The sequence below is a fragment of the Ochlerotatus camptorhynchus genome, unplaced genomic scaffold, assembly GCF_037179485.1.
Source record: "Ochlerotatus camptorhynchus isolate MF236.1 unplaced genomic scaffold, CSIRO-AGI_Acam_v1.1 ptg000265l, whole genome shotgun sequence".
Classification (NCBI taxonomy): domain Eukaryota; kingdom Metazoa; phylum Arthropoda; class Insecta; order Diptera; family Culicidae; genus Ochlerotatus; species Ochlerotatus camptorhynchus.
Window position 1 is genome coordinate 1,257,352 of NW_027040755.1, and position 24,558 is coordinate 1,281,909.

The following is a 24,558-nucleotide window of genomic DNA, read 5'->3' on the forward strand; positions in this document are numbered from 1 at the left end:
TTCCTACCCCTGCCGGCGAATCATCAGCGCAAAGCAAAATCCACGTCAACTGTCACTTTTGTGCAACGCGAAAAAAACACTGCGCGACTGACCGCATCAGTAGTTTCTTTTCTCATCGTTTTCATGCAAAGAAAGGAGCGTTTGCATCCAACAAAAACCGCTAAAAGAAAGTGAAAAAACCCTTCTACAGTGGTGTGTATTGTTCTTGTTATTCGAGGTGATTTGCAGAAAAAACCAACCAAACCCAACCTGTTCAGATACGCACGCCCCGATTAACTATGGAAGCCCTCCAGAAGCATCTTGGCCAGATCAAGGTCCCCTGCGCGATCGACAACGTCTACAAGGAGGAGTGCGTGTACAGCTTCGACAATCCGGAATCGCCGACGGGACTGTACGTGAGTTTGACTAGTTTTCTCGGCTTTGGAGAGGAACACGCTCGGGCCTATGCGGAGAAGACCGGGAACAAGGTGTTCCTACATCTGAAGCGGGACAAGATCGAAATTGCCAACGAGCCATCGCAGGAAGGTCCGGAGAAGAAGATTACCCGACTGGCGATTGGGGTAGAGGGAGGTTTTCCCTCGGAACAGAAGAAATACGAGTACAAGGAACAGTACAAGGTGGTGGTGCTGCCGGAAGCAGTGAGCTTCGAGTATCCGAATCAGGATTTACCTCTCCTGGTGCAGAATTCGGTAGAAGCGCTGTTGAAGGCGGAGGCGGCATCGGTGAAGCGGGAACGCGAACAGCTGACCGGAACGTGGGACGGGGAAGTGCGACAGGTTTCCCAGCATGCGGAGAATCTGCTGCAGTTGAGTAACGGTAGGAAGATTCCACCGACGGGGTGGAAATGCGAGCGCTGTGATTTGAACAGTAATCTGTGGCTAAATTTGACGGATGGTTCTATCCTCTGCGGTCGGAAGTTCTACGATGGAACCGGAGGTAATGACCATGCATTAAATCACTACCGGGAAACGAACTATCCGTTGGCTGTGAAACTAGGAACGATTACGGGCGAAGGTAAGGGGGATGTGTACAGCTACCAGGAGGATGATATGGTTGAGGATCCATACCTGGTAAAGCACCTGGCCCATTGGGGAATCAACGTGGGTCAATTGGAGAAGACGGAAAAGTCCATGGTGGAGTTGGAACTAGATCTAAACCAGAAAATCGGCGAGTGGGGAATTCTCTGCGAAAGCGCCAGCAATCTGAAGCCGATTGCAGGTCCTGGTCTCACCGGAATGCGAAATCTAGGAAACTCCTGCTATCTGAACAGCGTAATGCAGGTGATGTTTACGATTCCGGATTTCACCCGTCGATTCGTGGATGGAGCGAAGGAAATTTTCGATAGCTTCCCTGCTGATCCTGCCAATGACTTCAATGTGCAGATGGCGAAACTGGGTACGGGTCTATGGAGTGGAAAGTACAGCGTCCTGACGGAAAACAGCATGGACACGGTGGATTCTTCCTCTGGCATTGCTCCTACTATGTTCAAAGCATTGATCGGTAAGGGTCATCCGGATTTCGCTACAAAACATCAACAGGATGCTCAGGAATTCTTCCTGCATTTAGTCAACACCCTGCAGAAGCACTCTCGAAATCAGTCGGATCCCGCTGATGCCCTCAAATTCAACATCGAAGACCGCGTCGAATGTTGCTCCAGTGGAAAGGTGATGTACAACCGTCGAGACGAGTGGTGTCTTCCGCTGCAAATTCCCCTCAATCTGGCCACCAACATTGCCGAGGTGAAAAAGTACGAAGAAGATCTGGCTCTTGCCGAGAAGGAAGGCCGTCGCTTAGATCCGGAGGCTCTGGTCCGTCCTAAGATCCCCTTGAGCGCCTGTTTGGACACGTTCGCCCAATCGGAAACGGTGGAACAATTCTACAGCACTGCCATCAACGCCAAGACCACCGCTAAAAAGACGACCAAGCTTGCCACCATGCCGGACTTTCTGATGCTGCACCTCAAAAAGTTTACCCTCAGGGAAGATTGGACCTCGGTCAAACTGGATGTGGCCATCGACATCCCGGAAATTCTCGATTTGGAAACCCTCCGAGGAACCGGCAAGCAACCGAACGAAGAAGAACTCCCGGAACTGGTTGGCAAAGCCCCTTCGCCACCCCCAATGGATCCGGTCGTGCTGGAACAACTGATGGTCATGGGCTTCCCACCGGAGGCATGCAAACGGGCTATTTTCTTCACTAAAAACTCAGGTGCCGAAGCGGCTACCCAGTGGATTATGGAACACATCGCCGATGCCGATTTTGCTGCACCGTTCATCCCTCCGGGAACCGACACCGGAAAGGCTTCGTCCGGCGCCGCGGCCTTCGTACCAGATCCGATGGGACTGGAAATGCTGATGGGGATGGGATTTACCGACCTGCAAGCGAGCAAGGCTCTGAAAGAAACGCAGAACAACACCGAACGGGCCGTGGATTGGATCTTCTCTCACACGGATGAACTCGCTAGTATTGCTATGGGAGGCGATGAGACTGAAGCAGTGGCGGAACCGAGCGCCTCAAGCGCTTCGCAGTACCGCGACGGAACTGGAAGTGAGTCGATAATTTCGTCTACATTCAACCCCATTAATTCCCGTCCTCTATTTTCGCAGAATACAAACTGGTGGCATTTATCTCCCACATGGGTAGCTCGTCCCAGGTCGGTCACTACGTGTGCCACATCCTCAAGGACGGCCAGTGGGTGATCTTCAACGACAACAAGGTGGCCATTTCGCAGAATCCGCCCAAGGAACTGGGCTACCTTTACCTGTACCAGCGAATCTAATCCTCGCAGGGCAGGTAATTGTACTACTGGTCTCCTTTCTTAACTTGTGAACTATCATCAATTTTTCAAATTCAACCGAGTAGCGGCGTAGTGTTTTGATTGAACTGAAATAACCTTACGATTACAATAATAATTTTCCGGAAGCTAGTTTAAGTGCTAACTTATAATCTACTTGTCTCTTGAATGAACATGGCAAACGAATTAAACTGGAAGTGAACTTTTTTTGAACTGAACTACATACCTACTATTCTGGATTGATGCACAGCGCTTCCAATAAACTGTGCACGCGTAGTGAAATGGTTTCGAGCACCTTTGGATTTGATGGAAATGTGAGAAATGTCCTGCTTTTTATTATTCTTATTTTCAGTTTGAGATTCAAAGACTTCTAGGAGAATGTCCAATAAATGTCAGGTAAGTTAAATTACATAATAGAGTACATTGGTTAATCATTTTTCTTTATTAAATGTATATTTGAAAACACATAGGTCCTTTTGAAAGCTTAATCTTGAGTAAAAGCGGTCTCTTGACCTGTTGAAAATACAAGACCCCTCATACCGAAGACATGAGAGGATTGAGCTAGTTTCTGCTCGTTTTCGAAATAATTGCTTAACATTAGGGAAAGTGGAGTAAGATGGTCACATAGGGCAAATCGAGCATCATCTCTAAACCATAACTTTTGACAGTTAATTTGGTAGAAATAATATCCAGATTTCCACACTCGGCAAAGGCGTCCTGTAAGTATGAAGAAATGTATCCTTCACTGTGGTTTTTGACACTAACTGGAAAGTTGTTCCATTTCCCTCTGTTCCTGGGAGAGAGAGAGTTATTTTTCATCAATTCGACAGTGAGCATGCATAAGGGCGAATACGCGATGATCGATTCTCTTCATCGATTTTCTCTTCGCATTGCTACAGCTAAGCGAAACAATTTTCTAGAATTTGTTCAATGTAGAGTAGTAACAGGTTGTATTGGCTATCAAAAGCAACAACAAACGCACCGAGAAACGTTAAATCTAGCGAATTATTAACAAAAGAGAAAAACGACGAAGAGAATCGATCATCGCGTTTACGCCCTTATGCTGGGTTTAGACTAGGCAAGTCAAATGATCAACTCAGTTGAATTCAATTGGCTTGAAAAGTTGAGCCTGGTTCAACTTTTTTCAATTCAAGTGAGTTGATCAAGTCAGTTGAATGGCATGGTTTACACGTTCAATTCGCGTTCAAGTCAGTTGAATTCAACTGACTTGATCAATTGAATTGCCCTATCTAAACCCAGCTTTATGCATGCTCACTGTCGAATTGCTTCCCGCCCGACCGCCAACCATGCGTGCAAACCAACACCGTCATTTTCAGGGAAACAACATTAATTTGCCAGAAGCAAAACCCGCGTGAGCAAAATTGACGCACCACAACGTGCTTAAAGATGACTGGATCAGGCGATTAACACTCCGAACACGATGCCTCAGGTAAAATGTGTAACGGCAAATTGGCAATGTTTGAAAAATCATTGCTCGGCAATTCATCGGTCGATTTTAAATGTATAGTTACCGAATAAATCTTTAAAGTATGCAGTTTCAACTTGCGTCAGTAAATTTGGAGTTTGTCAATAAATGTTTGAGCTATGATTTAGCAAACATTGCAAGTTTGCCGTTACACATTTTACCGGAGGCATCGTATTCGGAGTGTTAACCAATCACGTGTCTGCAGTCAACCAGCAGCCAAGATATAAGACCAGTGTTGCGTGTTTTTCCTTTTCGCAGATGATACCGCAATAGTCGTCAAAGGCATGGTGGGTATATAAATGGTGATACAGCTTTGTCACTATATAGGCGAGGAGGTCGCGGGGGGGGAAAAATGCGGTTTTAGAGCAAATTGTAAACAAACTCGGTCGCTGTCCCATACAAAAATCCAACATGGCTGAATCACGAATTTGACACATTAGAACACCTATATGTAGCCACCTTGGTCAAAGGAAGGATGCCTCGCGAAATAACGAACAAACTTTGACGATGCCTTGACGCCTTATTATGCCACCACGTGGAATGCCAAATGCCTCCAAAACACAAACAATCATGTTCCTCCATCGGCAATCACCCAAACTTAAACCGGTTCCATCTTGTAATGTAATCACCGACAAACCGACATGAATGATTATAAAAATTACCATGAAATTTTTGCTCAAAGCACACTATTGACATCTGTCTTCGTGTTCGTGGAAAACGTTTATCAAAGCCACGAACACGCGTGAAAAAGTTATGATTTGGTTCGTGTCTGATCTATTCTGAACTAAATAATTTGTATCTAGATAAAAAATTCTCGGTTTTGACAGATCGGATCACTGCAAATTTGAATCGGCCGTTAGAGATTTTTGAGCAAAAGATCTTCAAGTTTCATGTCGGTTTGTCGGTGCTGTAATCATGGATGGCACAAGGGTTGAGTAGACTGCCGAAGTTACTTATCTCGGGATGTTGTTCGATGAAATGCACCTTTTCCGCTCGCATGTAGAGAAAACTGTAGTCAAGTGTTCTGTCTTGGTTAGGTGGTTGACCCACCAACAAAGTTGACCGCCGAATTGAATCATCTAAACCAAGAACTCCGAACGCAGTTCATTTGCTTCGCAGCATGTCATCATTGTTGGAGAAACGTTTCAGGTGGGAAGCCTAGCGGTCATCAAAAAGGATCTCTTTCATCAGCGTTATTGATCACACAAACAATTTATTTACTTATAATATTTACAGCATAAATCACGTATTGCCGTCTACCACAGTAAATCAGCGAAATTGGTTACGTAATACGTTGCTCGCTTTTGAACCTCTTCTCGCACTGCATTACCTCCGTATCCTAAAAAAAAACGTCAAAGTTAATTCACCCCAACGTACATTCAAAATGCCTTACTTCAGACTTAGGAGTTTTAACATGTTATAAAGGTAGGTAATCTTGCTGACATTTTCCTTGCAGATATTAATTATTAAGCGTTATTGGGGCTCTAGTCTGGACAACCTAACAAATCATTTTAGCTGCAGACTAGCTTATACCGGAAAAACGTAGCTGCAGCTAAAATTATGTGTGTTCCCGTACTTGCTTTTATGTAAGATTATGTACAGCAAAATCTTATTTTCTTACAGCAACTTACAGAAAGCTGCAGCACTCTACAGCAAAAATAAATATTTTTAGTTGGAAAGACGAATACACCTACCAATGAAGAAATCTGCAGGTGGACTAGCTTCCAAATCGGTCATGCCGTCGCCGATCATTGCCACCACTTTGTTGCTGTTGAATCGATCTTTGATGATATTGATTGCCTCGCCCTTGCCTCCGGATTTGGAAGTGACCTGACTGGTGTCAAAACCAGCGTAGCTTCCTGAAATATCGCAAAAACCAATGTTCGTCCAATTCAAACAACCCAGAAACTATGGCAAAAACCTACCGCTAAAGTGAAAATACAACTTGTTGGCAAAGAGATTGCACAGCGGTACCTCCAGCGCATCCGCCACCGGTTCGATCAGACAGTCAAATCCGCCACTGACCAAATAGATCTCGGCACTGTTCTGTCTCAGCTGGTCAATCAGTTCCCGTACGCCGGCGGAAACCGTGCTCGGATGGGTCTTGAGGAACTCGCGAATCTGCCTTTGCGATGGTTTGATAATGTCCAGGCGTCGCTTCAGGGCCTCCTGGAAGGTCATACTGCCGCCCATGGCTTCTTTGGTTCTGTGAATGCATACCAATCAGCTTAATTTCTTCCTGCAAACAGTACCGCATATGCACTTACAATGCAGCAACTTCGGCTCCTTTGCCGCAGAATTGCGCCAACTCGTCGATACCTTCCTCGGTGATGATCGTCGAGTCCACGTCGAAGCACACGATCTGTGCCTTCTTGAGCATCTCGCGCGCTTCCTGTGTCCGCTTGGCCAGTTCGGCCGTTGTGCTCCGATCGTTGGTCATTCTGCTACTGTTGGCGTGTGACGTGTGCTTACCGTTACTGATGGATTTGAAAATTGGCGCCGCCGGGAGACTGTTCCTCCGGGGAGTTATCTCTACGTGACTGTTGGCTCCACCGATCGCGCCGGAAGCCGTGACCACACTGGCCACCGTATGATGTGAGCTTTCGGCGGCGGAAATGGCCACCAGGCTGCCGAATAGTGCGCTGTTCAGAAAGATGGGTTGAAAGTGAGATCTAATTAATTCATAATAGATTTGCAGTTTAGTGCACTTGAGTGAGGACTTTAATTTTTTTTTATTAAAAAGTGAATAATGTACAAGATTCTCATACAATAATGGTTTAAGCTCACTAACTGTGGAAGTGCTCATACTCCAGTCGATTACTCTGACTTTTTCACATAAGAAATTATGTGTTTTATATCTGAAATCCAGCGGCAGTAGTGAAATGTATTGTCAATTCAGTTCAGATAACGAGTTCCGGGGGGAAATGGGGCAAAATGTACCAATTCAATGGTCTTCACAATGTTATATTATTTGTAGCTGATTTCCTTGGCTTTCTATAATATCACTCAGTGCATTTTAAGGCAGTAGATCACCAGCAGTCGCAAATAAAGCCGAACAACTTTTAATTTCGGTAGTCCAGTGGCATTGGATTCCCCAGTCTTTTTTTTACACGAATAGGTATCACTCTACTCCTGAAACCAGCGGCACGAAATAAGTGCGGTTCTAGGTCAGTTATTACTCATTGTGCAATGCATGAATTTGTATATTGTGTTGCGAGCTTAATTATACAATGATGTACTCTCTATGCCCAGGAAAGTCGAGAAAATTTTCAAACCGGAAGATTTCCTCGACCGGACCAAGAATCACTATCAACACTATCACCCGCTTATCAGACCCGCTTTCTCCAACTAGTTATTCCATTTTTTTCACTGGTCAGAATACATCAGGAAGAAGAAATCGCTAACTTAATTTTAAGTTACTCGGCTCCGTATAGTTTTCTAAAGACGATTGAACTTGTAGAATAAACAAATTCTTGTTTTTTATTCTTTTGGCGTTTCTTCTTGATCGCATTTCAAGCTCATTGCTTATAGCATATTAGCTTATTGTGTGCTCTCAAACTTAATGTTCTAAATGCACTTCCACAGTTATTAATTGAGAGCTTTCGAAGCATGTACTTTTGTTGGATTAGTATAATTGTGTGGTAAGTACAATCATACTCTATTGCCCATGGCGTCGAGAAATTTTCCAATCCGAAAAAAAATCCTAGACCGGAACCGGGAATCGAACCCAGCCGCCTCCAGCATGATCTTGCTTTGTAGTTGCGCCTTTACTAACTAAGGGAGGTTTTATGTTGGGTTTAGCCAAAATAAAAAGCAGTATTAAAGAAGAGTGGAAAGGAATTCTGAACTTAACATATTTCACTCAGTTAAATCAAAACAGAATTTACAGTTCTTATTCTCAACATATTAACTACTCAACTGATAGTTTTACGAAACCTTTTTCGACTCGATTATTATTGTTAGAAGAAAAAAAATGTGTTTACAATGAACAACAATCGACAGAAGGAGATTACATTGTTACAGAAGCACATTGTAACATTGTTATCATATCGATGTACAACGTTAACCTCGCTACAAACATACAAGAGCTATCCGTAATTTTACAAGCCCAGTTTATCGATTGATTTTTCAACCGTAAACTTTCCATTTTCGGAAACTTTATTTCAGGATCAATATATGAAATAGTCTTTGGGTTCCAATACTTGACAATGTATTCCAAGTATTTGTTTTCAGTTCATATATTTGATGAAATGACGTTCCAAGTTAGTGCTAATTTTAAACTCTAAATCTAAAATAAAGGTAATCAACTTTTTGATGTAGGACTACGTCTTTGTCGAAGGTATGGCGTATCATTTCATCGAAGCAGCGCCGTGAAATCATGTAAGGCTTCAAACACTTATAAGCTAGAAATTTGCGGATGGATTTATATTGTTTAAGTAACATTTAAATCAGATTTGATGTGATTAGTTTTTGAAAATGTTTGCCCTATTTTGAGATTTGACTTATGTAAAACATCATGTTTTGAGGAGTTTAGCTGATGTATCTTTTATAGATGACTATATAGCGTCTAGAAAGTTGTGTGTTTTTGTTCAATAAAAAATTCGACTGAACATAGTATGCCTTGGAAAAATTAAAGCCGAAATATCGATTTAAAGGTGACTTCCATAAATAATGCTTCATATCTGAATGATAATAACACACTAGAAAATGTGTGTCTTCAGCAAAGTTTATGGAAATGATGAGTTCTACCATTTTGAAAATTTTGTTCAATTCAAGATTCAATTGAGGTTGGAAAGTAAAGCGAAAATAACCTGCAATTTCAGTTGATTTCAAACATCGCAATTTGTTGAAGTAGGTATATGATAAATATGTTTGTACATTTTTCAATATAAACATATGTTTGTAGTACGATGGAACAACAAGGACAAATGTTTTCGACCATGCGCATCTTAGTGGTTTAAAAATGTATTAGAATGAGTAATATCTCACGGAAAGCGTAATTATCATTTTATAGACCACCCACACACTTAGATTTTTTTTTTTGCCGAGATTGGCACCACCGAGCAGGCTCGGCATTATTTTTACTAAGATTTTAGCCAAATTTATGTTTGTTAGCCGAGATCTCGGCAAAATTCCCGTTTGTTAACTGAAACTCGGCTAATTTTTCACTGAGATCCAGCAAAATAGATTGCCGAGCTGCTCGGTGGTGCCCATCTCGGCAAAAAATCTAAGTGTGCACAACCGTTTTACATTGAAGATTTTCAAAATTTGCACTTTTATTAGGAATGTATATTTTTACGCTTCTGTCAAATTTGTTACATACGTCATTTGACACCCCCCCCATAGAAGTCGTATGTAACATACAGCTATGTTTTGATCAGTTGGCACCTACGACAAATAGGTTTTCGATGAAGAAATGAAACAGAAATGATGTAGCGGGCCCAAATTTTACCTTCAGGAAGAGTAAGCAAATTAGTGTCTGTTAGCCTTAAAATGTCAATTTGTTTACAGTTTTTACATATACGGCCTATTCAAAAAGCACTTTAGAAAAATCCGTACGGCAGACTTCTGCCCCACTGCGGCGTTCCGGCGGTACATTGAGCAATTAATTGAATAATTATTATAACATTTTATAACTCCGTAGCCTGATCATAATCAAATTTCTTATTCAGACTACAGAGTTATAACATATTATAATAATTATCGACATGAAAAATGATACCAAGATAGGCTTATAACATGTTATAACTACTCAGTCTGGCCAGTGCTTAATGCTACAGAGTTATCACATGTTATAGTACGTTCAGACTACAGAGTTATAACATGTTATAGCGCTATCTTGATGGTGGTTTCTGTGTTGCAATTAGTTGACAACCGTTATAACATGTTATAACTCTCCAGTCTGGACAGCGTTTTACAAGCCTATCTTCATGATAGTTTTCTTGCTCATAATTATTATAATATTTTATAACTTCGTAGTGCGAACATAGCGGCATCCACTAGTATTGAATTCAAATTGTTCATGAAGGCTAAAACGCTGGCCAGACTGAGCAGATATAACATGTTATAAAGGTTGTCAAATAATTGCAACACAGAAACCACCATCAAGATAGCTGGGGGGACGTGCTGTCAAATCAGCCTACTGATCATTCTTGTATGAAACTGGCTCCAAACGTAAACAATCGCTGTAGGTTTCTTATGGCTTGTTTACGTTTAGAACCAGTTATGTGAGGCATGCGAGGTAGGCGACGATTGTTCGTATTTGACAGCCACCTCCCCCCCTTGCAAGATAGCGCTATAACATGTTATAACTTTGTAGTCTGAACGCAATGAGCTGGATTACCGAGGTGAAGCAATCGGTTAAGTTGTGTGAGTAAAACCCTGTACGATACAAGCAAGTAGTGACGCCACTACTTGCATTTACGTAGATTTTTTGGTTTACTAATACAACCATATTTCACGATCTGCTTCACCTCTCTCTGTACCTCATTGGTCTGAACGTACTATAAAACCCTGTCCAGACTGGAGAGTTATAACATGTTATAACGGTTGTCAAATAATTGCAACACAGAAACCACCATCAAGATAGCGCTATAACATGTTATAACCATAGAGGTAACTCTAAGACTAGAGGGTCCCGAAATAACGTGCTCAACTTTTTGGCTCAGCTCTGGTACTCTCTGTAGGGTTTGCGTTTATTACTTTTGAGTAAAATATATTGACAGTGTTATAAGTTAGGAACACCTTGGCCGAAAAGGTCTTGGGAAAAAAGGGAGGACGAGTGAAAACGATCGGACGAAGGGACGTGAGAAGAGATTGACGAGGTGAAGAATAAATATTGGTTGGCGTGAAAATCTAATCGAGTGGTTTTGAACAAATATTCCGAAACTGGATCTTCTTCAGTATCTACATCTGGCGACGAGGATTACAGAGAATCAAAGGTAATTACGAATAAAATGCAGTGTTATTAAATTTGTTCTGTGATTGAAGGAAACCTGAAAAACAAAATGGCTGCTTCTGATGATTGCAATTCCGATTTTTTTCCCTATAAGGTATACCCAGGGGCGATGAAGAAGATTTATTGATGTTGTTTTGGCATGCGGAAAGATTCATGAATTTGTGTTGTCGGAGATATTAATTGAAAATAGATCGATTAGTTGGAGCCTCGGTTGGGGCTATCGATTAGTTGGAGCCTCGGTTGGGGCCACTGTGATGAAAAAAAAAAAATTAGTTGACGATGCTGTGTCCAGGAGGGGCATAGTACCGCAAGAATCAAATTATGAAAGTTGTTACCAGTGGAAGTAATGGATTGAATAGCTAATTATTTTGAACGTTTCTGCAGCTAGGGGGCTGGAAACAAGTGACTGGCTAGGGGGCCACTGTTTTAAAAGTTTCTGCAGCTAGGGGGCTGGAAACATGAAATTGAATGGCTAGGGGGCCATTGGTTTAAAAGTTTCTGCAGCTAGGGGGCTGGAAACCTGAAATTGAATGGCTAGGGGGCCAATGTTTTTAACGTTTCTGCAGCTAGGGGGCTGAAAACCTGAAATTGAATGGCTAGGGGGCTATTTTTTTTTTTAAAGTTTCTGCAGCTAGGGGGCTGGAGGCTAGACGTTAAATGGAATAGAGACAATAATTTGAAATTTTCTGCGGCTAAGGGGCTGGGAACGACATTGAATGAATTAAGGGTTTGCATCAAAGTATTGATCAAGGATTGAAAGTAGACTGATGAGTGTAGAACACAAAGTTTGTTGTTGAACAATTATTCGTTGTATATATTTTTTTTTTCGCTTCATATTTTGCAAGAGAAGAAGGTTGGTTATGTTATTTTTCTGATCAATAAATTGCACGTGAAAAAAAGAAGATAATTACGAATTGAATTCAACAAACATTTTTGTGTTGGTCTGATTTGTTTCAGATGGATGAGAGTCGTCCGTTGCCCATGTTCAGATGCGAACAGATTGAAAGCGGCAAATTGGCCAAAGAATGGCTTGAGTGGAAGGGTGCCCTCGAATGTTATTTTGAGTCGTACCAGATTACTGATCAAAAGCTAAAGCGATCCAAGATGCTTCATTTGGGAGGTCCACAGCTTCAGAAGGTTTTCAGGAGTTTGGAGGGGACTGAACAATTTTCAATGGTGTTACTTGAAAAGCCGTGGTTTGACGTTGCTGTAGAGCGGCTGGAGGCCTATTTCAAGCCACGTAGACAAGACGTGCTCGAACGATATAAACTGCGGAACATGAAGCAAGGTACAAATGAACGATTTTCTCATTTCATTCTACGGTTGCGACAGCAGCTCCAGGACTGTGGACTCGAGAAGTATCCACAAGACGTCAGATGCAGCGTAGAAGAAATGATGCTGATTGATGTGATCGTAGAAGGTTGCACTTCTCAGGAACTCCGTCGTAAGATATTAGAGAAAGATCAATCTCTTTCCTGTATTGAAGCATTGGGCGACCCGCATAAACGCGAACCATAAATTGACCTTACCTAAAATGGTTAAAAATTGTTTATAATTCCTGCTAAACTTTAACTGAAATGGTTATGGAACTTTACATGAACGTTTAATGATAAAGTTTCAACCTTATGTATTATGGTTTTTTGGAACTGGACCTTACAAATAATGGGTTGTTAAGAACCATTACCATTCCAAATACTTGTTTTCTCCATACATTTTCGGAAAGAGAACTATATTAGAACCTTTTAACTTATGGTTTGAGAACTTTAATGGTAATGGTTATGGTAGTCAGTAAGGTCCACGAATGGTTTTGTAACATCGATCAACTTTATGTGGAATATATCGCGAATTGGTTGCCTGTAATTTACTGATTACCAATTCACGATATATTCCACGTAAAGTTGAGCGATAATACAAAACCATTAATGGACCTTACTGACTACCATAACCATTACCATTAATGTTCTCAAATCATAAGTAAAAACGTTCTTATATAGTTCTCTTTCCGAAAATGTATGGAGAAAACAAGTATTTGGAATGGTAATGGTTCTTAACAACCCATTATTTGTAAGGTCCAGTTCCAAAAAACCATAATACATAAGGTTGAAACTTTATCATTAAACGTTCATGTAAAGTTCCATAACCATTTCAGTTAAAGTTTAGCAGGGATTATAAACAATTTTTAACCATTTTAGGTAAGGTCAATTTATGGTTCGCGTTTATGCGGGGAATCATTGGAAAGTGTCAGGGCACAGGAGCTGGAGATGAGCAACAAGCATCCGCGTGGTGAACCCGGGGAATTTGAAGTTAGAAAAGTCGATAAATTCGTAGTGAGCAGGGACGGGCGCAAGCAGGAACGGATTGTAAAACGGTTCATAGGTAGAACCACTTCAGATAGAGCTGACAGGGATCAGAGAGTTGTATGCTATTCGTGTGGTCAGAACGGACATATTTCCAAAGATGCTGCGTGCCCTGCGAAAGGGCAAAGGTGCCGTAGGTGTCGGAATATTGGCCATTTCGAGAAGACATGTCGCAAGCGCCCACCGAAATTTCCGGAACATGCCACTACAAAGAAGGTCCGAGCAGTAAATGACGAATCGTCAACCACTGCCGCTGAAAAAGAGCCTTTTGTCGATGGTGTTGAGCAGAAAGTATATTATACGTTTCACACCGGAAATCTGACGAATTTGATTAAATGTGAAGTTGGAGGAATTCCTACCGAAATGCTAGTTGACTCGGGATCGGACGCAAACCTGATCACTGTTGGAACATGGGAAATGATGAAAGAAAAATGCATTATTGTGCAGAAGTGCACCAAAGGCAGTGATAAGATTCTAAAAGCGTATGGCAGCGATTTACCGTTAGTCATATTGGGATCATTTGTAGCAGTGGTTGAATTGATGAAACGATCTGTCCGTGCGGAGTTTTTCGTCATCGAAAAAGGACAACGTAACATACTCGGCGATGCAACTTCCAAACAACTCGGCGTGTTGAAGATAGGAATTGATGTTAATCAAGTACAGAATAAAGAGCCAACACCTACATTTCCAAAGATTAAAGGGGTACAGGTTCATATTCAGATGGATCCAACTGTCGTCCCTGTTTTCCAGCCGCTTAGACGAATTCCGATCCCGTTGGAGGACTCGGTTAACAAGAAGCTTGATGAACTTCTAGCAAGGGATATCATAGAGGCAAAGAAAGGACCAGCAACATGGGTTTCCCCTTTAGTAGTGGCGAGGAAATCTAATGGTGATATCCGGTTGTGTGTGGACTTACGGCGTGTAAATCAGGCCGTTATCAGAGAACGCCATCCAATGCCAATCATCGAGGATGTTCTGGCGAAGATAGGTAGAGGAAATATATGGAGCACACTAGATATCAAGGACGCGTTTTTTTTGCTAGAGCTGGACGAAGAATCGAGAAGTGTCACGACCTTCATTTCGCATCGAGGACTGTATCAGTTTAAACGTCTCCCATTCGGATTGGTCTCGGCACCGGAGATATTCCAGCGTACTATGGACGAAATCTTGGCGGGATGTGAGGGTACTTATTGGTACTTAGATGACGTTGGAGTAGAGGGAAGCTCTCTCGAGGAACATGACGATCGGCTCATGAAGGTATAATAGCTAATTTCGTTGGATTAATAATAAATGATAAATACACTGTTGTAACTCTAATGTTGTTTTTTTTTATTGTTATTTTATCATTGTTTGGTTTTAGGTATTGGACAGATTAAATGCAAGTGGTGTGGTATTGAATCGAGAAAAATGTAAGTTCCGGATAACTGAGTTCGAGTTTTTGGGGTACCGTATAAATGCAAAAGGCATCCTTCCCTCAGTGACAAAGCAAAATGCAGTGGCCACATTCCGACGACCAAGTAACAGTAGTGAAGTGCGAAGTTTTCTTGGGCTTGCAAATTATATAGGTAAATTTGTACCAAATTTGGCTACCATAGACGAGCCTTTACGAAATCTCATGCGAAAGGGGTCAAAGTTTCACTGGGGGGAAAAGGAGTAAGAGGTTTTCAATGAAATAAAAGCCAGCATTTCAAATGCAAGTTGCTTAGGGTTTTTCAAACCAGAAGATGAAACATCGGTTATGGCAGACGCGAGTCCACATGCGTTGGGGGCAGTTTTAATTCAAACTAATGATATGGAGGAATCACGAGTCGTATGTTTTGCGTCAAAATCTCTGACAGATACCGAACGGCGATACTGTCAGACCGAGAAAGAGACACTTGCGTTGGTTTGGAGTGTCGAGCGGTTCCAGAATTATTTAATAGGCAGAGAGTTTAATCTCCTAACGGACTGCAAGGCACTAACATTTCTTTTTTCACCTACATCGCGACCGTGTGCTCGAATTGAGCGCTGGGTGTTACGTCTACAAGGTTTTCAATATAAAATCTTACACATTTCTGGGACGCTCAATATAGCAGACGTGCTTTCTAGACTTTCTACAATCTCGCCCAAACCATTCGACGAAGCTGAAGAGCTAATGGTCCACGAAGTAGTTGAATCAGCCGTAAGTGCAATTGCTCTAAAATGGGACGATTTAGAGAAGGCCAGTCGTGAAGACACTCAAATCCAACAAATTTTTCAAGCTCTGGATTCTGGAATTGCTGACGAGGTGCCTTTAGAATACAGAATGATATTTCCTGAGCTATGTAGGCTGAATGATATGTTATTAAGAATTGACCGTATCATAGTGCCCCTAAAATTACAAAAACAAGTTCTTCAACTAGCACACGAGGGACATCCTGGAGCTCGAATTATGAAAGGGCATCTTCGTGCGAATGTTTGGTGGCCAAAGATGGACCAGCATGTAGAAAGATATGTCAAAGCATGCCGTGGTTGTTCATTAGTATCTTCCCCAAATCCTCCAGAACCAATGGTAAGGAAGCAGTTGCCAACACGTGCATGGGAGCAGATCGCGATTGACTTCCTAGGACCACTTCCGGACGGAGAGAATCTTCTAGTATGCGTAGACTATTTTAGCAGATTCGTAGAGGTCGTGGAGATGGGTGATATTTCAACGACTGCCACTATTGTTGAGTTGATGATTATTTTTTCCCGATTTGGAATACCGGAGAGTCTTAAAGCTGATAACGGTCCGCAATTTACCTCTGAAGATTTTCGAACCTTCTGTGAGGAGTATGGTATCCGATTAGTACACTCGATTCCTTATTGGCCTCAAATGAATGGGGAAGTGGAGCGCCAGAACCGCTCCATTTTGAAGCGTTTACGGATAGCGCAGGAATTGGGGAAGGACTGGCGGAAAGAGTTGAGGCAATATCTGCTGATGTACCACGCAGCAAGTCACACGACTAAAGGAAAGCCTCCATCGGAGCTCATGTTTGGACGTCGTATACGTACTAAATTACCGTGCATTTTAACCGCATCACAGGAATACGATGTCGTGAGAGAACGAGACGCTATTGAGAAAGAGAAAGGGAGATTGTATGCTGACAAGAAACGTGGAGCCACGGAAAGTGACTTACAAGCAGGAGATCGCGTGCTAGCGAAGCGTACCAGGAAGGAAAATAAGCTGTGTGCTGACTTTGCACCTGAAACGTTTGACGTTATCCATAGAAGTGGAGCTGATGTCACCATTCGATCAACTAAAACGGGAAAGGAATTCAGAAGAAGTTCAGCACATCTGAAAGCACTTCCCCGTGCAGAGCCTAACAAGACTGATCCACCAGAGGATACAACTTCGTCGGAGCCTCGTTTGGTGCGCAAGAGCAGCCACCGTGAAAAGGAGGATAATGATACTACATCGACATCAGACAAAATACAGACGGCAAATACATTAAGAAGAACTAGAGTAGAACCTAAACATTTCAGAGATTACGTAAGCTACTGAATAATTCGTTTAAAGGAAGAGGGGGATGTAGGGTTTGCGTTTATTACTTTTGAGTAAAATATATTGACAGTGTTATAAGTTAGGAACACCTTGGCCGAAAAGGTCTTGGGAAAAAAGGGAGGACGAGTGAAAACGATCGGACGAAGGGACGTGAGAAGAGATTGACGAGGTGAAGAATAAATATTGGTTGGCGTGAAAATCTAATCGAGTGGTTTTGAACAAATATTCCGAAACTGGATCTTCTTCAGTATCTACACTCTCTTCGGTCCCAAGCTAATCGATTCACCCCTCGAAACATATGAAAAACCAATAACCCCTCATTTTATCTGTCAAACTTTCATAGCGAATCAAAACAAACATTGCGTAGTACTAGAATTTCGACTAGAATAGGGTACGTTAATCGTTTGCTTGGGACCAATAGGCTACTAAAGTGGTGAGCCAATTTAAAATCGTTAGTTTCGTATTGATTGTTGTTATAACTCTGTAGTCTGAACGTACTATTATTCTTGTCCATATGTATTCTTGAGAATTCATCTGAGCAATTATTGACAAAAACAATTATTAAAAAAAAAATTGATTTCAAACAAAAACTTTTTTTTTTAATGTAGTCCATCTTTTGTTCTAACACTTTTATCAAAAACACATTTTTACAACGAAAAACCTTCTGGAACAGAAGGGGTTAAACAGCTACGTAAATAAATAATAACTTGTCTTCACAAGATTCTTGAAACTAAAATCTCGCTCTCAAAAAATCACGATCGATCTTCTCATGCATGCAAAAATAATATTACAAAAAAAAAAACAATAAATATTTTGAAATTTTTGATCACCTCTCGCATCGGGGCACGTTCACGCCCTACCCGTTATCACCACCAGCTGAGTCATCAGCTGATCGATGCCGATGTGTTAGTGCCATCCGAGCGTAACGCTCGCCACTTGACAACTGTTCGTTCGCTCCTTTTCCCACCCACTGCGCCCACAATGAATCGATCGCGTTCCGTTCCATTCGTTCAGTCTCGTTCTGGCAACCGCAGGTGTTCGAAGTGGGTTTGTTGTGCGTTCACGTATTAGTAGCAGCAGTAGATGCCAGTCAGTAGTAAATAAATAACAGCTTGCTTGCGACAAATTCGAACAACGTAGTAGTAGTTTTCACCATTATTCACGTTTAGTTTAGTGTCTAAAACGAATTAATCGCGTCAATGGTCGAAGACGTAGACAGCACAAAGAATCGAGACGCAGAAGACTGAGGAAAATATTGGTGAGGAAGTGGAGAACAAAATCTGTGTCGTGTTTTTGGGAAAAGGGATTCGCATGTAGCTACAAGGGCGCAATAGATTTGCGCAGTTTCATCATCCCATCGGAGAATAAGCTATGGCCCTCTGTCTGATGTCGGAAGGTGGTGCTCCGGAGAACTTCCACATTTCATTCACCAACGACGACAATGATTCCAATCTGAGCGCTAGCGCTACGCGATGTCCCCTGTGCAACTATTCGAAACGTCACTTCCATTGCAAAAATTGCATCCGCAAAGGAGATTTCATCCACTCAACCCATCACATACTGGAGAGGTAATTATATTGCATATGGCAGTGAAAGTTGATTGCATCGTATAACTTACTGACTTAATTGAATTTAAGATTCTCCGAGAAGCAACTTCGTTATAGGAATCTTAAATCCGCCCATGCCACTTTGGAGAGCAAATGTGTCAATTTGTTGCAACGCCGGAGGCTCAGCTGTCAGCTCCGGGCGGAAATCAAACAGCGGACGGAGAACATTAGCAATATTCGTAAATTAATGGCCCTCAAGCGAGAAAACGTAGGCCAGCTGCAAGCTCTGAAGAAGGAACTGAACGAATCCAATCGATTGCTTCGGATGAAGCTGCCTCGCTGCGACGACAAGGTCAAAATGATTGGCGATTACGTACTGTCCAAGTTGGAAGAAAGCGAACGACGTCGTACTAGTCTAACGGAATTACAGGACAAGTTGAAACAATTCAGGAGGGAACACATTGACAAGCTGATCCGATACATATTCCCCATCTCGCAGGCCATCAGCAACAGGGGTAGCTTTTCAAGTAGCGACGGGGAAAGTAATAATACGATCAATGAAATCTCAGACGCTACTAGAACGGCTTACGTCCGCGGCAAGTGGGTCCTACAGGATAGCTTTGGTGAAATCCAACACATAATAGTAGCTCCTGCTTTGCCGGGAAATGGAAACTATTCCGCTTATAACGACTGGGCAACGGTAAACCCGGCCACGGATGTGAGTTCCAGTGGAAGAAGCGAAGATGCCGTCCGTAATATGGCCAGCAGAAATCCTGCGCACACCATCGCTGCAGCGCTAACCTACACCGCTCAGGTGGTGCAGATTATGTGCTTCTATCTCGACATCCGTTTGCCGTACAAAGTATCGTACAGTGATTTCTGCACAACGGCGCTCTCGGAGGCACAATTCAATCGTAAAGTTGCTCGACTGAATGCCAACATTCTGTATCTGTGCTATACCCAAGGCTGTCGCTTGAACGAATTGCGCCCGACTCATACCCTTGAGAACGTTCAGCGGTTGATGAACTCGACCCATGCAGATTTGGGTCGATTCGGACCGATGGATAGGAACTCCTGCCTGAATGAGCCCGCGGATGCTGCCCTCACTCAACATCTCGGCATTGGCGAAGACTCTGATTCTGACGGTAACAAACCAATCACCGCAAACCTCATGGATAATTATTCTACTCAAATCATTTTACAACTTTCTAGACGAATCCAACATCCATCAGGAGTGGGAAGCACTTCCGAGCAATCTGTCTCCTCCGGTGGACGCTAATGTCCTGCCGCTGGCTGGAACAGCTGGCGGGAATCCACTGCCATACGGCAATACTCAACATTACCAGCAACAGCATCATCATCATCATCCGCACCATCAGGGTACGACAACTAGTTTGATGACGAGTGCGGTCGCTTCGGTGACTTCCTTCTGGAAGGGTTGGACCGGGGGGAAATAAGTTTAAGTAGCGAATTGGAACCTCAGTTCCAGCAGGAAGACAAGGTAAAGTGAATTAGAAATGTGATACGTGACTAAAGAGAATATGCGAACGCGCTGGTTAGCATACAGGAGTTTTCGGACGCATGCAAGCAGATGTTCCGGACGAATGCAAGGTAAATAGTTGTAACCGTTTGGGCCGCTAGTATAACCTTAACAAACTTTTATTTTTATATCGCGAAAATTCTAATAAAAGCGCATAGTTTGCATTATCTAAAGCTACTAAATTGAACGGATGATGAAAGCATTATTTTTTATTGTTCCGAAATTTCCAATGGTAATACGAGGACATCTAAGCGTCACGGATTGTATGAAATTTAATTATGTAGATCTCCATTACCAGCGCTAAAATTAGGCCAATACATTTATGACTATGTTTGAAAAGAACGGTGAGCATAATAATTGTAAGATGATGCGCTAGATCTACTATCACACTATACTGGTGTGAGAAAGAATTCTAGATAGAGCTGTTACAGCTTTTGTAAACAATGACTTCTCTCGATGATTTCTAGGAATTCAAAGCGCGCCCTCGCAAACCAACATAACCTTCGGATAGGGGAAGTCTTCCCCTACCTGATGGTGATATTGAATTGCTTGAGCCTTGAGTTTCTAGAAATCATCGAGAGAAGTCATTGTTTACAAAAGCTGTGACGGCCTAATTCCAGCTCTATCTAGAATTTACTGAGGGTGCTTCTCGAACTCTGATCAGGCGGTTCGATACTACCTTTAAGTTTAACGCATTTGTATGTTCGATCGAGGGAGTAATGTTCTTCAGGCGGTTCTTAAAGAGGCATACGCTGCCCATAATTCCATATCAGTCCCATATGGAAAAACTAGGCAAGTGGAAGTTACGAAGTGCGATTCCCATGTAAATATTTGAAAAATCATAGTTAATTTATTAATTTTTTGATCATTAAAAAATCAGTTGCATTAAAGCTTGCATGTTTTGTTATATCAGTGGAAAATATGGTAACTCGAAAATCAAAACTGTAACTTCACCTCTGGACGATTTAAATTAAGGATGGGACTGATATGCAATTACTTTGCTTGATGGGACAAACTGACTTGATGTTGTTTTCACCTTTTTCATAATCAAAGTCCGTAGTTTTTTCACGTAATATGAAAGTAGATGCCAATTGATAGCGTTGTTATCTCAAAATTGACGAAAATCCATATGGGACTGTTGAGGCAACGGCTCGGGAGTGACAGGATGTGGCCTTCAGGGGACCCTATTTTTTGTCAGCGATTCACCAGCACTCGGTTAACTGGTCATCCAACAAGCCAAACTTTTAACGGCATAATCACACAACTTTTATTTGCTCCTACGGTCGTTTAAGATCTAGGCGTAAGTTTTAGTTTAGTTTAGTTCTAGTTTTAAGATCACGTAAGCTAAAAGCATTGCAGAGTGAATTCAGAGAGTACTCTGTAGAAGATTTTCAAGAGCAGTGATGGAAAAAATGCAAAATCAGGAACGGCCGAAAATCACTGCTGATCTTGAGATCAGCCAAATCATAAACAGAAAATCATGACAGTCAAAGTAAGCATCTAAACCCATGCAATCGGTATCTATGGAATGGGCTCGATGAGTAGAAGCAGTGCTGTGCATTATCATAACAGTTATTGTACTTTGACGGTCATCCTCGCATAACCGTCACATCTCAGAAATGACGGTCAGCTAGCATATCACTTGGAAACACCTCTACCTCACTAGACCGTCTTCATAAAAGCCATCCATGACAGTTAGATTAAATGACAAGGAGAGAGTAGTAAAATCATTCTCTCACTGATCATCTCTGTTGGGCATTTATAAGTGGGAAGTGAGAATAATGCTCCCTCATTTTCCTGTTCTAGCTAAAAGTTGTTGATTTCAGAACAAACGAAACATTTTGACGAAAACGTTGGATTTTCATTTTCCTTGTAACAAATAAATATGTGGGTGCTATTACGTGACAATTTCTAAAAATATCCGTTTATCTTTAAAAATTCAATTTCTTAACATGCAAATTAAAGCCACTTTCACTTTTTTTAATGATCCATCGGCAATATCAATTCTCTTTTACGTACGCGTCATTGTTTACGATCCTTAATAAATCTAAAAACTGGCACAACTCACAATTGAAAAGCTCATGAGAATTGTACTGTCAAAACAAATATCTTTTCAACGTTATTACGTTTCGTGTGAAAAGTGAAACGAAAAATCTTAATTTTTGAATTGCTCCGAAAAATTGCAAGAAACATCATGGAATCAACAGGTGGAACTTCGACAAATCAGTGCGAACCGAACTTTTTGTCAGTGCAAACCTCAACCTGAGCTGGGTTTTAAAAGCAAATGATCAAACTGACGTCTGTCCGAAAACAAGCAGATCCAATCTTGATACCCGATCCAGGTTGGAACTGAATAATAAACGAATTCGCTATTAATTTTAGCGAAGATTTATTAAAATACATTGCGTTCCCTTACGGACATCAAAGTAACAATTTGAAGTTTTCTTTGTTGATGGATACCAATAATGGTTGCTTTGATTGCTAGCCATAATTCCAATATTAAGAGGGGAACTCCTATTTACGCAAGGATTTTTTATTGGTTTTGCTTTTTAGGGATCCCTTGATACTTGGGCTTCGGTAATGTGGATACGATACGCGGTCAGGATCCTTATTCGTGGAGCTCAAGCGTCACGGTATCCGAAAAAATGAATAGCTGCAAAATCCTTACTCCCCTATAAAGTGTACCCCGTATTCCCCTAATATCTCATGAATTGTTGTTTGAAGACATAGTATTCTAAAACCATGCATAAAGTGCTTATGTTTTACGAAAAATAGAGCTGTAAAAAAACATTTCCTCCAAAAAGTAGGGGGAAATGGGGTAAAATGGTCCAAAACATATACCTACAAGGCTCTCCGGTCCATGGAATCACATGCAATCGATTCCCCGGAAGATTTCCTTTCGGAAAAGTCGTTTTTCATGGCCGGAATTCAGCGTGCTGTTGAGATATTGAATTTTGGGTAATTTTGGACCCATTTTTGCCCATAGTGTGCCGGCTTCCAATTGTAGGAAAACTGTGCAATAATGCCAAATATCCTTCATTATGGGTATTTTTGAAATCAGGATGACGTATAAATACTGGAAATCAATGTCTGACGCCATTTTGAAATCCAAGATGGCGGCTTCTGGTTAGATTAAAACTGGGAAATAATGCCAAATATCCTTCAATATGGGTATTTTTGAAGTCAGGATGACGCATATATACCGGAAATCAATGTCTGACACCATTTTTAAATCCAAGATGGCGGCTTCCCTTTATAGAAAAACTGGGAAATAATGCCAAATATCCTTCCACATGGGTATTTTGGAATCTGGATGACGTCTTGAGACCGGAAATCAAATAGCAAAAGCAAAATAAAATGCTGAACTACTCGATGGTGCTAATATCGTCAAAAAAATCTAAGTGTGTAGGAGACGACGTAAAGAGGCTGAAAATCGATGTCCAACATCTTATTGCATTACAAGATGGCAGGCATTGGCTTTTAAAAACTTGTGAAATACCTTACAATATGAGTATTATCACCTCGGAAATGACGCGTGTAGGCCGAATATCGATGTACAACGCCATTTTTGAATGCAAGATGGTGACCACCTGTTTTAGAAAAAGTGTAAAATATTATACCACAGACAAACAGACATAACACTCGCAAGTTGTTCATCGAACAAGCATTAAACGGTCCATTTAAAAGTATCGTAGTTGGTAGCACCGCCACCTGTGGCGCGCATAGTCAATTCCCTTGCGTTTGACGTTTGCACACTACCGCCATCTGTTCAGCGTACTACCCACCACAGTGTATTCAACAGATGGCGGTAATGTTTTAGCGACGATGTTTTACAGTGAGAAATATTCAATGTGTTATGTCTGTTTGTCTGTGATTATACGATATGGTCGGCATCGGGGATTCCATAATGGCTTCGGACATCAATTTTCGGCATCTACACGTCGTCCCTATTTCAAAAATACCCATACCCATTGTAGGGTTTTAACCATTTTTTTTTAACCCAATGGCCACCATATTAGATTCCAAAACGGCAACGGACATTCATTTTCGGCATCTACACGTCTTCTTGGTTCCGAAAATACCTAAATTGTAGGGTGTTTGACCCATATTGAAGGGAATTTGCTAGTATTTCCCAGTTTTACTACAACCGGAAGCCACCATCTTGGATTTCAAGATTGCGTTAGACATTGATTTCCAGTCTCTATACGTCATCCCGATTCCAAAAATACCTATATTGAAGGATATTTGACATTATTTCCCAGTTTTTATACAGCCGGAAGCCGCCATATTGGATTTCAAGCTGGCGTCAGACATTGATTTTCGGTCTTTATACGTCATCTCGATAGCAAAAATACTCATATTGAAGGATATTTG

At 41.7% G+C, this 24,558-nt stretch overlaps 3 protein-coding genes across 3 annotated transcripts in view; 2 read left to right on the forward strand and 1 right to left on the reverse strand.

Annotated features, from left to right (window-relative positions):
• Positions 1-24,558, reverse strand: part of aay (phosphoserine phosphatase) — a 169,273-nt gene that overhangs the window by 138,402 nt on the left and 6,313 nt on the right. Inside the window, exons 3-6 of the mRNA XM_065226967.1 lie at positions 6,548-6,922; positions 6,206-6,486; positions 5,975-6,139; positions 5,538-5,619 (exon numbers count right to left, since the gene is read on the reverse strand). Of these exons, the coding sequence (XP_065083039.1) occupies positions 5,538-5,619; positions 5,975-6,139; positions 6,206-6,486; positions 6,548-6,922 (903 nt within the window). The remainder of the gene's footprint in view (positions 1-5,537; positions 5,620-5,974; positions 6,140-6,205; positions 6,487-6,547; positions 6,923-24,558) is intronic.
• Usp5 (ubiquitin specific protease 5) lies at positions 97-3,002 on the forward strand. Its single transcript, XM_065226912.1, has 2 exons — positions 97-2,547; positions 2,607-3,002. The coding sequence occupies exons 1-2, from the start codon at positions 279-281 to the stop codon at positions 2,777-2,779; spliced, it is 2,442 nt and encodes an 813-aa protein (XP_065082984.1). The 5' UTR covers positions 97-278; the 3' UTR covers positions 2,780-3,002.
• Atg14 (autophagy related protein 14) lies at positions 17,731-21,480 on the forward strand. The gene is made up of 3 exons (XM_065227055.1): positions 17,731-18,665; positions 18,735-19,789; positions 19,857-21,480. The coding sequence occupies exons 1-3, from the start codon at positions 18,469-18,471 to the stop codon at positions 20,099-20,101; spliced, it is 1,497 nt and encodes a 498-aa protein (XP_065083127.1). The 5' UTR covers positions 17,731-18,468; the 3' UTR covers positions 20,102-21,480.

Bases quoted from the DNA above. Each gene is read 5' to 3' on its own strand.
- Usp5 (XM_065226912.1), top strand. From the start codon at position 279: ATGGAAGCCCTCCAGAAGCATCTTGGCCAGATCAAGGTCCCCTGCGCG. The intron at 2,548-2,606 runs GTGAGTCGATAA...CTATTTTCGCAG, and splicing joins GTACCGCGACGGAACTGGAA to AATACAAACTGGTGGCATTT.
- Atg14 (XM_065227055.1), top strand. From the start codon at position 18,469: ATGGCCCTCTGTCTGATGTCGGAAGGTGGTGCTCCGGAGAACTTCCAC. The intron at 18,666-18,734 runs GTAATTATATTG...ATTGAATTTAAG, and splicing joins ACCCATCACATACTGGAGAG to ATTCTCCGAGAAGCAACTTC. The intron at 19,790-19,856 runs GTAACAAACCAA...ACAACTTTCTAG, and splicing joins CGAAGACTCTGATTCTGACG to ACGAATCCAACATCCATCAG.